The sequence below is a fragment of the Tachysurus vachellii genome, chromosome 22 (assembly GCF_030014155.1).
Source record: "Tachysurus vachellii isolate PV-2020 chromosome 22, HZAU_Pvac_v1, whole genome shotgun sequence".
NCBI lineage: Eukaryota > Metazoa > Chordata > Actinopteri > Siluriformes > Bagridae > Tachysurus > Tachysurus vachellii.
The window spans coordinates 15,796,588-15,809,910 of NC_083481.1; the positions used below are offsets into that span (position 1 = coordinate 15,796,588).

General features: G+C 39.7%; 2 protein-coding genes across 8 annotated transcripts in view; one reads left to right on the top strand and one right to left on the bottom strand.

Annotated features, from left to right (window-relative positions):
* Positions 1-9,416, top strand: part of cep15 (centrosomal protein 15) — a 46,685-nt gene extending 37,269 nt beyond the window's left edge. Inside the window, exon 5 of one of the 2 annotated variants that reach the window (XM_060857780.1) lies at positions 9,085-9,416. The gene's annotated coding sequence lies outside the window, so the exon portion shown is untranslated. Of the gene's footprint in view, positions 1-917; positions 1,127-9,084 lie in introns of those variants that run through there. The other variant, XM_060857779.1, reaches the window with a different exon arrangement.
* Positions 1-13,323, bottom strand: part of cadpsa (Ca2+-dependent activator protein for secretion a) — a 93,061-nt gene that overhangs the window by 14,264 nt on the left and 65,474 nt on the right. Inside the window, exons 17-26 of one of the 6 annotated variants that reach the window (XM_060857771.1) lie at positions 11,651-11,683; positions 9,131-9,237; positions 5,684-5,840; positions 4,163-4,304; positions 3,617-3,772; positions 2,485-2,640; positions 2,258-2,405; positions 1,330-1,404; positions 942-1,025; positions 244-276 (exon numbers count right to left, since the gene is read on the bottom strand). In XM_060857771.1, the coding sequence (XP_060713754.1) occupies positions 244-276; positions 942-1,025; positions 1,330-1,404; positions 2,258-2,405; positions 2,485-2,640; positions 3,617-3,772; positions 4,163-4,304; positions 5,684-5,840; positions 9,131-9,237; positions 11,651-11,683 (1,091 nt within the window). Of the gene's footprint in view, positions 1-243; positions 277-941; positions 1,026-1,329; positions 1,405-2,257; positions 2,406-2,484; positions 2,641-3,616; positions 3,773-4,162; positions 4,305-5,683; positions 5,841-9,130; positions 9,238-11,650; positions 11,684-12,566; positions 12,636-13,323 lie in introns of all 6 variants that reach the window. The other 5 variants (XM_060857775.1, XM_060857772.1, XM_060857773.1 and 2 more) reach the window with 5 other exon arrangements.

Here is a 13,323-nt window from a genome sequence, read left to right on the forward strand (position 1 = left end):
CCGCTCGCCTCACATGCATATGAATGGCCATTTGGAGGTAAGAGACGGCCATCTGTAGACCTCGCTACTGCCAACAGACTGTCAGCTCATAATAACAAGCCTGTAATCAGTCAGGAAAGCAAACAGGAGCACTAATAACTCCGAGCTCCATGCACACTGTAGTGATGATAAGGCTGATTGGATGACACTTAATGGCTGTGTTTATTAAAAAGGGTTCGTTTGGGATAAGAAGAGCTCACTCACAGGTACATCCACGTATTTCGAGGCTGCTTTGACCTGCGATGGAGAGAGAAACGAGACCATCATTCTCATGCTAAAGGCCAAGATATGTATTTGAATATGTAGCAACGAGCTGATCCAGGATCAGTTCCTGTGTCCAGGCTTACAAATTTAGTTATTTCTCTAATTTTATCAGAGTAAACAATAAATGAAAGAAAGAAAGAATGAGTGAATATATAAAATGATTGATACTAAAATATTAAAGACAACAATCAATTAATAAAATATTAGAAAGGAAGCAATAAATAGCTAGTAATACATAAGAAAATAAAAAATCAGACAACATACATGAATACATGATGAAATGAATCAATAGATTTATTGAGACAAAGACTTAACCTGTCTATCGGAAAGATGGAAAGAAAGAAGGGATGGAGGGAGAGAGAAATGAAGAAAACATCAATCAAAATAAAAGGACTTAACCAGAGCATAAAAACAGACAGACAGACAGACAGACAGACAGACAGACAGACAGACAGACAGACAGACAGATAGATAGATAGATAGATAGATAGATAGATAGATAGATAGATAGATAGATAGATAAAGGAAGAAGGAAGGAAGAAGGAAGGAAGGAAGGCAGAACCAAATGAATGAAACTTGGACAAAACTGAGAAAGAAATGTTTAATTTTTTTAGGTGATAGAAATGCAGTGTTCGTACAGTGAATGAGAGGAAGGAGGAGAACAACGTGCCCTCGTCATAACGAGACAGTTTGGCCAGGACGCTCTCCAAAATCACCACGAACTACAGAAAGAAGAACAACAGCATTTAAATATATCACACTTACATTCTCATTAAGATAAAAACAAATGAATATCTGTCTGTCTGTCTGTCCGTTCATCCATCCATCCGTTTCTCTCTCTGTCCATCTGTCTGTCTATCTATCTATCTATCTATCTATCTATCTATCTATCTGTCTGTCTGTCTGTCTGTCTGTCTGTCTGTCTGTCTGTCTGTCTGTGTATCTCTCTGTCTCTGTGAATGGTGTTCTAATATTTTTTACCCAACTGAAGTTGTATATCATGTCGTGTGTGTTTTTATTTTGTACCTTTGCCACCAGTAATGTAATCATCTCCTTCACCGTCTCCTCGATGAGGTTGTCGATTTGAGAATGATACTGTCGCTGTGAAGACAAATCACAATTATCATTCAGTATAATGACTCCAATTAATGCAGCTACACCCGAGCGCATGAGATAAACACCGAGAAGCAAGAACATGCCGTCCCCGGTGCTCTCACTGCTCTTAAACACAGACGGGGCTAAAGGGAGGGTTTCCACCACGGGGCAAACGTGTAAACTGTATCTCTTTGTCTCCACACTCTCTGTGAAGAGGGCTTCTGGGTAATTAATTCAGTTCTGATAATTATTACCTGTCTGGAGATGTGGCGGCGATGCAAGGGCTCTCAGCTCTAACACATGTATATTCAGAAGCAGCTATCACATATGGTAATGGAATCAAAACAATCGTCAGAGTGTCAGAGGAACGGGGAAAACTGCTACGATCGCTAATTATACATTTGGGAACCGGGAGTGAGAATTCAATTGAATTGTTAGCCACACTTACCCAATTCTCTAACAAACTTTCACAAGAAAAGAAAGACAGAGGAGACACGTTTCATGGTGAAAACGTAGAACGTGGCAGAAGTCACAGATGTGAGAAGTTCGAATAAACTGTAAGAATTCCAGCAATCATACTAAATAAAGGACGCTCATGAAAAGCTTACAAACATCAAGAAACGAATCCGTACTGTAGCAACGATGCAGGATTGTTTACAAACATCAGGTCATCAGTTAAAACAATAAATATCTAAAAAAAATAGAGTGATGATAATTCGGAATATTGAAGACTGATGGCTGACTGTGTGAGAGGGAAGGGAAGAATGTAGAGTATTAAAGAAGGTAAGAAAAATGTAGAAGAAAAGGATTGTGTGTGTGTGTGTGTGTGAGCGTGTGTGCGAGTTAGTGTGTGTTGTACCTCCTGGCCGAGCTCCATGGCACACAGTTTGGCAGACTGGGCTCTGGCGTCCACCATGACGTTAAACATGGTGCAGATGGACTGAGGGACGCGGAAGTCTGTGGTCCGACTGCTCTTCTGCAGCTTCACTTCAAATGCCACCCTCGTCCTGAGAAAGAGAGACAGAGACAGTGAGTAAGGCAGTCTAGGTACGAGTCTACGGCAATCCGGGTCAATGCATTTCTGACCTTTTCACACATGACTCGATCATATCGCTGGACATGAGTTTAAGTCTCATCTCCAGGTGTTTAGCAAACTCCTCCTCAGGCCAGTGCAGGTCTCTGATAAACGTCTGCAGAGCATCCAGCTTCCAGAACAGATCCTCGGATGTCCCTGATCCGTTACTATGCAAACCGACACACACACAGTCAGAGCACACATCGATCAACAGCATGCATAAAGAAGGGCTTAGGGCTTTACGGTCAAACCAGAGGAAGAGAAGAATGTGTATGTGGTAATCTTGAAAAACCTTTCAGCTTAAAAAGACAAAAAATCATTATACTTCACTTATGATTGTAAGAAATCCTAGACAGATGTCAGCAAAATGGACCATGTGGAAAAAAATGACCAAGGAAGTCTCAAAATTTATGAAAGGTTTTCCCAGGTAACCATATGCACACACACACTCCCATATCCTAGTTTCAAATAACTCTTACCCTTTGGTAAAAACCCCTTGAGACACCATTTATCTGTCTCTAAACCATGCAGGCTGATAAGAGAGCTCATGCATATTGAGAGAGAGAGAGAGAGAGAGTCGAATGGACGAGCGGTTGTCTGACATTGCTATAATGTAGGTTTAGATATCAACTATACATATCCACTCTATACATAAACCGTTAAAACGCATATTTTATTCTTTACATTTTATAAAACAAGATTATAATCATTGGCCTAACTATAAGCAGAATAACACATTCATATAATATGAATGTAAAATAACCGAACCCTGCAGAACCCCTTTAGTATATTCATGGTCTGTGCTACAGAGTGAAACCCAACACCCAGCAAACAAGCAGAAAAGACTGCACTGTCTACACACAAACTTTGTATTGACTATTTTTTTTCTTTCCTCCTTAGCATGCTTGAAGCAGGACATGATTATAAAAATATCATCTCTACAGTACTAAAGTTTCCATGTTGTGGCCTTGGCATAAACACAGACATAAAATAAAATAAATATTCAATTCAACTGTGAGTTAATGCAATACTTAATACAGTAAACTGTTTTAATAAATAAAGTGAATTTAATGCTTGTAGATTTGGATTCGAGAGTTATCTTTATCCCAAGGGTACGTCTGCATGAATCAAAGAGTTACACACTCTGCGTCCGATACGGCCGTCATCCAGCTGGGGGTGGAAAAGAGAGGTATTTGCACTGGTGGCAGATTAACTGACACCGGTAGATTTGGAACTTTTGGCATTTGGAGTTTCACAATTGGAAGGCTGACATTGGGCGTGAGATTACGTGTTAAACTCCTGTGATAAAAGACAGACAGACAAGAAAGAATGTTGTGGATGAGCAGAAAGGAAAAAGAAAACAAATAAAGAAGCAGTGTGAAGTGAGATGGAATTGCACAGCATGACTATGTTAAAAAAAACAGATCAACAAATACACAGGAAATGATAACGACAGTAAGAGAGCATGTTAAGACCGACATGACAAAGAAACGAACAGAAAATAGACTTTAAACAGGTTTCAAGTGAGCGTGAGGATGTTATAACTGACTGATCAGAGAAAGGGCGCTACATTCAAACAGACGTGTTATACTCGAGAGTATAAATATGTTATTGAGACACCAAATATACTTTATCACAAGTTCAGATGAAATCAGACAAACAAAGTATAAACAGAAGACGGCTTCTTACTTTACAGGCTCCCAGGACTCACGCTCAAAGCCCCGGTGTATAGACTGGGCGATGGACGACTCCATCAGGTCCACGTATCTCACCACTAGAGGTGCGTAGAGATCCTGAAGGTGCTTGTGGAACTTTCCGTTACACAGGTTATCTAAAGAGGAGCAGAGAGCTGCATTTTAATAATCCAATACTTTTTTCTGTTTGAACCAGAATTAACACCATTCTGTAAAAAATCTAAATGTCTGCTGTCATGTTTGAACTGAAACTAAACAATCCAAGTGCTAACTTTCTTTCTTTCTTTCTTTCTTTCTTTCTTTCTTTCTTTCTTTCTTTCTTTCTTTCTTTCTCTTGTTTAACTCAAGCCCGAGCATGCACAAACAAACCATGTTTGTTTGCTTTCCCCCGAATGTGCTCTTTCAATTAGCCACTTGAGCTGCAACGGTTGTCCACTTGGCTGTGTGTCCGCGAGCGTAAGGCCAGGATGCTCTGTTTTAGTCCTCATTAGCAGCTTGGACTGGCGTCTTGCTTCAGCACCTGCCTGCTAGCATATAAGCTGAACTGAGAGAGCTACAGGCACTACGAGTGCATTGACCTTCCAGATGCAGTAAACACTGTGGTTGAGAATGCACATGTTCATGTTTATGGATGTGTGTACTGAATAGAGTGAACTTTCTTCTTTGCTTATATAAATATAAGTATAATCTTCTTTGCTTAGAATATTGCGGTTTATTGCTCAGTCATATAAACAATCTGGTGCTGGGCAAATTAACAAACAATAGACCAGAACTCATTCATTTACATGAATCTACAGATCAATTTTAAATTTAATCTTTAATGTAATCGGGTGACTTACTTTTCACTAGTTTCTTCTTTGTCACTCACAGCCCAATAGCAGCTTAGTTGCCAGCTCACACAACTATTTATTTATTTTTTCTTAAATGAACGAAACAAATACCTCCCCCTCTTGTTTTCTCGTCTCTTTTTCTTTCACCTTTTCTAATTGAGAACACGTTACCAGACAACAACCTGTCAAGCTGTGCAAAAATGCCAGCGTTATAATTAGTGCACTGGAGTGGATGAAGCGATTGTGCTCAGCACCACGGACAGCTCCCTGTTCACTCCAGTTCATTAGTGATGTAAGATGGCCTCCAGGCGTCCGTGCTCCACTACTCCACGTCCACGATTAATGTAGGGGCTATTATTAACACTGCACATGATAGAGTAATCCAGTCCATTTGGAATTTCATTTTTAATTTAAAAAGGTTTTTCACAGGTTTCTTTGTCTTGCATAAGTATTCACCCCCTTGGAGGTTTCCATTTTGTAGTGGAAAAGAAATGGATGTAATTGGGTTTTTACAGCATGAATCTATGCAAACAAATCCATAGTGGATTAGAAAATCAATGTAGTGTGAACAATAGTTTAAATATAATAAATGAAAAATTCCCACCATACTAAAGAGTGCATAATGTTGAAGTGATCGATATTTTCCCCCATCCCCCATCATAGAATAAAACATGTGGAGTTCTTACAGTCTAGCCGTAGATGGTCATTGAGCAGCTGGAAGAGAGGAAAACTGTCCCAGCTATCCGGAGGTTGGACTTCCAGTGCCGCGTCCATGTCCACGGCATAGAGGGACAGAAACGTCTCTGCGTGTTCCACCATGAGGTCAGACCACCATGCAAATGCCTGCAAAGTGTATGATATATGATAGGGTATGTACAATTGACAAGCATTCAAGGAATAAAAGACTTGATGATGTTCTGTTATAGGATAATAATCAATATAATTGAATTATTTATCTTATAACAGCATGCTTATAACAGCGGAAACTAAAATATTCTCTTGGGATCGTTACAAGACATCAGTCTCCAAAGATCTATAAACAGCCTCTATGCCTCGTGTTGTAGAAGTTGTGCCAAATTTTATTAATCCCTGTGGACCTATGACAGCTTTGACACAGTTATAACACAGGCAGTCACAGCTTCAGGCATTATCACACACACACACACACGCACACACACACGCACACATACGCACGCACACATACACGCACACATTTCTTCGGTTGGTCCATAGAGACTGAGAGTGCGAACTAGCTGAGTGGAAACGGCTTAAGAACACCTTACATGCTTCTACAGAGTAGGAGACAACGGTGAAATGCTATGACACTTCTATGCACACTTTGTTAATGTGAATGTGTACGTGCATGCAACCCGGAAGTGCTCTTTGGCTCAGAAAAATTCCCATCATGCAGCAGATTCAATCTCCAGCAACACAGTGTTCAAAATTATGGCTCATGAAAACGTTTTACTTCATTTGCACTAGTAGTTTTTGTTCATGACCGAGATTGCTCTGCTGCTGATAGGAAAGATGTGCTGTCACGACATGTCTTGCATGTCTTGCAAAAAAACATGTCGGAGGAATGAAAGGGTTATGTAAGGGGTCATCTACACAGTGTTCTTTCTAGATGCTTTGCAGGGAAAAAAAAACAACAACAACTCAACACCAGTGTGAGTGTGGTCTGCTGATCACCTGGTGCACGAGGGTCAATAAATGAAGTTAAATCGAGAGTTAGTACTGGATCGTGGTACATCATTTTGATGCGCTGCACCAGGTTGGAGCAGAAGAACACAGTAAAATCTGCAGCGTTGATTTCCCTCCTGTAGAATTCCGTTCAAATGTTTTTTTTGGTGGAGCTACAATTAATGACAGGATGAGAATTCAACACTTGATTTTACAGTCTGGAGCAAAGGCAGTAGGGCGGGGCATCGGGAGCGTTGTGCAAGACGACGTCTATGAAAATGAGCTCGGTTTCATTTTCAGAGGGCTCGCCAGGAGCCGCTTCAGGGCAGCAGAAGCAGCCGTCCGTCTGGCACTCGTGCCCACTCAAGCAGTTTGGTTTATGCCCCAGAATACAGCAGGAATTACTTCTATACATAAGGGGGTGGGGAGAGGGGATGTGGAGGGCGGGGTGAATAATATAAACCCTTCGTCCAAGGTTAGGGAAGTACTGGGCATGCAAAGGAGGAGATGGGTAAGGAGAGAAGGTTTGAAGAGGTCATGGGGGCTCTTCTCAGATCTTTTAACATACCTCTTTACCCTTTCACATGTGTCCAGGCAACCCAACATACAGCGAGAGAACACAATCAAGGTTACTAATCATCTCTGTAATTCATCACAAGCTAACAATCATGTTTGGAATTTTTTTTTAAGTGCAGAGACTTTCTTTTTATACTCTCAATAAAGGCAGATTGCAGTAATAATGAGGATTTAAAGCTATTAGGGGTGCAACAGTATGAAAGCCAATCATTAATGATTAGTCTTTTATCATTAATTCATGTTGAACTGTTTGATTAATAGTGGAATTTGTATTTTTTTGTATATCAAAAATAATTTTAGCCCCATAGAGTAGTTTGTATACTCTTTGGTATGTTATAGAGTTGAGTGTTCTTTTTAACAACAAACATACAAAACAAACAAACAATTAAAAAAACTTTTTTTTTTTTTAATTAATTTTGAGTGCATCCGACCAAATCCATATACCATCACACCCATAAAAGCAGAGCAGGAATGAAAGTGTTCAAGTTCTCCATGAGTGGAAAAGATAAATGATTCCTCCTGATGTTTCATTACACCAAAAGTACCTCATTACATTTTATCCATGCATCCGGAGCTCAAAAATGGCAGGACATGCTTTTTCTTCAGGAGCAATGTATCAGACCTGCAGTTTGTCCCACAACAAGGTTATGTGTACTGTATTACCACTTCTTATTTCACTATGCATACACTGTTGCTCAACCCATTTTTGAGAAAAATAAGAAATAATAATAATATGAAATAATAAGATCATTCGATCATTGTACATTAAGAGCACAATGTGAGCATGATGGGCGATGACTGGGGAATGGTTCTGGATATGATAGATAGATAGATAGATAGAGAGAGAGAGAGAGAGAGAGAGAGAGAGAGAGAGAGAGAGAGAGAGACAAAGAGAAAGATAGACATACAGAAAGACATACAGACAGACAGAAAGATAGACAGACAGACAGACAGACAGACAGACAGACAGACAGACAGACAGATAGACAGATGCTGTAGTAGGATATATTTTAGTGAGACGACAGTCCTGAAGTTTCACAGCACTTATAAATTGTAATAAAGTAAAGCCGAATCATTTCAGTGTATTAAGGCCAGCTGTGAGAACAGCTGTGTAGTGATGTGGACCTTCAGGAACGCTCGGAGTCGGTCAATAGGCATGCAGCTGTGGAATACAGTACTGAACAATTCAAAACGTACCACAAATTCAGCGTCTGTTTGGGAAATCAGTTTGCATTGGATGAACATTAAGCAACAAATCATCTTCAGCAACAAGTTAGCAGCTCTACAAAATCAGTTTGAAGTTTGAAAAAGTTTGAAGACTGTAAACTCATTTATAAAGGAATAAAGGTCTCGAAAGCCTCTTGTTTTGAAGTACAGTATATCAAAGTGGGCAATGATACGCTTTGCTCCTGCTGTCAGAAATCAGGAACCTTTTTATGAACTCAGGAACTCACACCTCATTTATACTGAATGTTTTAGAAGCTACTGAATTTGAATGATTAATCAAGATAAAAAATGTTTGTAATGGTGACAGTCTTTACTGGAAACTAAAATTTTTTCAAATTCACTACAATTACCACATTGTCAAAGACAAAGCTCTAATTTCTCCTCACATTTTAAAACATCACGACATTTCTCAATTTTGACTATGGTATTTATTTAAACCTGTACGGTTATATTTTCTTCATTACTTTTACATCTCTGGTTTAAAGAAGTTCTTCAGGAACTTTTATTTAAAAAAGACATGTTTTATTTAGTGGCATACTGTGTGTGTGCATACGTTTGTGCACTCTTGTGACTATATAAAAATCTATATACTACACTTTTGCAGTGTGTGAGGCAGACGAGACAGTGCGCACGTTCAGTGTGAAGCTCACCTCTGCATGATGCTCCTCATTCTGCTGCAGCACCTCGATGACCAGCTCGGCCAGGCGGAGAGTGTCCTCCAGTTTTTTGGCAGGAGTAACTAAGCGGCCTACGTTCTCTGAGGCACAAGGGCAAATCTGTTAACTGTTAACCGGACACACACACGCACAACCACACACAGGCCTAAAAACTTCCTTCTGGCTACGCTTATGTAACTGTAGCTAGAGTACACTTGAGATACATGACTATGTAAAAATAGAAAACAACTTGTCTACTTGTCCTAATGTTCTACACAAAATCCCAAATTAATTTACATAGAGTTTGTCCAGACTATTGCAATGTATGTTTTGACAAATATTTAATTATTAATAATAAAGAAATCAATAAATATAATTAGTTTTTTTTTTAAATAACTAAGAAAATGTTTTCATTTTATTACCTTTCTAAAGAGTCCTTCTGTTTAAAACAGCTAAAAATCTAAAATCAAATTTTCTACGCTTTATACTTTTCCACAAAGTTATCAAATTTAAGAAGAATGCAAGTGTAATGAGCCAAATTAAAGCAGAGAAAAATAAAAAGTATGTTACAGTTATCATGCAGAATGCTCAGCACGTGCAGGAAGCTGTGCTCGCTAATCTCGCTAAACTTATCTCTAGTTCTCTCAAATATTCTCTCAAAATTCTAAAGTCAGAGAAGGTTAAGGTTAAGGTTAATGTTTCTGTTCCCCCGATTATTTTTATTGGATTTCTTTCTTTATTTATTTTAGCTGAAAGGTTACACATAAGACACAGAGCTTTATGGGGATGTTCCAACATCATGGATATGGTGTTGCAAACTTAATGGACATTAATGAACACTGAGGTTAATGATGAATAGTTAATACGATAATAAGACCAGGGTATTGACTGAGAAGAGCGATGACGGGAACCTGAGTGAGTATACACTCACAGAACACCTGTACACGCCAATCATGATTCAGCAGAGCTTCAGGTAATGTTCACATCAATGCATCAGAATGGGGTTTGAGTATTACAGGAACACTTTTTAAACATCTAGACAATCTTCATCTGTCCAGTTTGGATGAATCCGTCCCCACTGCAGTCTCATGAGTCTTGTCGTCTTCTGCTGTTGCGGTCCATCTGCCTCAAGGTTCGACATCATGAGGTGATTTTCAGCTTAACACTTTTGTAAAGAATTGTTAATCAGGCTGGAAGGTCTGTCATTGGAGGACTTTTTTTTTGTTGTTTTTCTAGAGATGAAATTTGTCTAGTCAAATATTTTCCCTCTTTCTGATTTTGTAACGTGAGCATTAACTGACACTCTCGACGTGTATCCGCAGATTTTTGTGCCTCACATTGCCGGATTATCGAGGTGTTCCTGTGAACCTGGTTGGTGAGTGTATATGTTAGATCTCTTTTGTGATTATTTTGTCACCCAGTTCTGCTTGAACGAAACGAGACGAACTGAAATATTAATTTTGAACAAATCGCCGTTTCCTGGCGTCCTTGTTAACGTGTGATTTTTAAGAACGCCTATATCTCGAAGGTCCTCACTCTTCTCGGCCAACGTGTCTCCGTCACAGAATACACTCCACACACTGACGACTTTCCAGTTAACCCTTTAACCGTGGACCTGGCCTTGTAAACAGCACTGAACCGTTATTCTAGCCTAAAATGGGTCTGGCTTAAAGGGTTAAAATGAAAGTGAGATCCGGAGCACCTGCAGAAGAAATGCCTTGCTGTGCCAAATCAGGTATTTCACACACAACAGAGCGGGCTGATGAAGAAGCAGATTTCTCTTAGATCTACTTCTAGATAGCATGGAGTGACTTGAATATGGACCATAAATCAAATGACCCAATTTGCAGCTTTCGCAAAGGCATCTTCTTTTTTTCTTTCTTTTTTTTTTTCGCATAGGAATGCATAAGGAGACATGATTTAATTCTACAGGTTTGATGTAGAATTAAACGGTTACAGCCTGGTTTTACTTGGTATATAACACAATGCTGTGAACAAGTATTTACCCCCCTCCACCCCAAGTGTGCTGCACTATTTTTGCTTAATTGTCAGACTGCATGGTGGACAACAATGTACTTCCTATTTCTAATTTATATTTCTTTTTTTTGCTTTCAGTATTAAAACCATGAAGGGTAACAATTTAGAAATAATAATAATGAGAAACCAAGCAGGGGGGCCAATACCTTTTTACAGCACTGTAGCACTACTGTCTACAATCTAAGCTAAGTTTTCATTACAGGGTTGTACATGTCCAAGTTAAAGGGATGAAGCGGTAGTAATCATGGTTCGAGTCATTCCCTCTCTGCAGATATAATATAACACTTTTATTCTAGCCATTTTATTTTTAGCTGCAAACATTTAAAGATGGGGAACTAGCGGAGGTTAGCATAACGCCATCGCAGCATTGCTATGGCTTTTTCAAGGAGTGCTCGAGCAACGCTGTGAGGTGGTTATGTCCAAGTCTGGACAGGGAATGCTCTTTTTTTAAGTAATTAGTCAAACAAAAGGGTTCACCTGGATCCTTCTGATCCTTCTGAGATTTCTCAACTAGAGAACAAAGAGAATAAAAGAGAAGGAGAGAGAAGGAGGGGAGGAAAAGGGTATGAGAAGGAGAAGAGGAGAAGAAAGAATGTCAGCCGCCATTCCATTTACTGAGGCTAAAGTCGGAAGAGAGACAGACAGCAAGGGAGGACAGACAGAATAACAGAGAAAGAGAAGAAAGTCGCCTGTAGACCAAACTTGACCCTTGGTGCTTTTAAGAGGTGAGAATACAGAAAATACTTTGACCCTTAACAACGTTAGTGTATTGATGCAAGACAGACAGTGATATCAAACTGTAGACTGTGAAGACGCACAGTAAAAACAAAACACAACCGTAGTCATGAGCTGACAAACAGACAGGCAGACAAACAGACCCGACATATAGTCATGTAATCATCAAAAGAAACTCCCTAGTTCTTCTAGTCTCCTGAGACAACCAGTACGCAGGTTTCGTACAGTACCTGACCTCTGTCCAAAAGCTTGTGACATGGCTGAGGTGCGAAGAAGGGACGTCAAACAGAAGCAAAAGTAAAAATGCATTCAAATCGCAACAGACAGGAAATGCACAAGTCAGCATGAGGAACCAAAAAAAGAAACAAATAAATAAAGCAAACCGATATAGCACTGAAAGCTCTAAACAAACACGGGAGACTGATGGAGGTGGACGGACTGACTGGCTGAATATTCGACGCTCGACTCAGCCAGGCGAGGAGTTGTTTTTTTTTTTGTTTTTTTTTTTTTTTTAAAAAAAAAGGCAAGCAAAAAGAGTGACAGGATGTTATAGGTCAGAGTGTTTAGTGTAGAAATGCCAGGTGAGGTGCTGACAGGGATGAGGAAAAAGTGGGAGAAGAGGCACGGACTGGTGGAGGGGAAGAGGGCAGGTACTCACGAATGGTTAAATCCATCACTTGTGACGCCAAGCAGTAGACAGGATGCTCATACATTTCTCGCTTTTTCCCTACAAAAGAGGATCGGGCATGCAAGAGCAGGGGTCAGAGGAAAGACAGACAGAGAGGGGGGGAGGAATTCTTCATGCATGTGTGCTAGAGGCTCTGGAGTGGTGAGGGTAGAAATTAGGATCTTTTTAATTTAACACTGGTTTAAAGGATTACTGTCTATTAATTTCCATAGATAATAACAACCGGAAGTTATGAGGCAATTACTTGGAATTTCTTTAAAGTTGGTGTAACTGGGTCAGGCATATGTAGCTGATAGTGCAGCTTAACAGTGCTTTTATACCTCGCTGACTCAGAATCACAGTGAAATTTGACACGGCTACAACTAAGGGAAAAAACACACAGACTCGAAACATACTTCATGTTTGATTCACTTCCAGCATTTGAGTCGATTCAGAGTCGGATCATTTTTTTTCTCTGCGATTCGAACATGCTAGAGTTCGGATCGGGACCGTCAAAAACACGCCGAAACGTTCTTGGGCCAGATGTTTTCCGATTCCTACATTCTCACTTGCCTAAGAACCGAGTTTTGTATTATATTCTTCTACAAGCACACTAAACACTGTATATGTGAAAGCATTGAGAGTCTTTAAGAATCCTTTTTAAGAATGTATGAGGAAGCCATTTCTAGGAGTGTGCAGTAGATCCCTTCAGGGAGCAGAACTTTGGTGTGTTCAAATGGTTCTGATA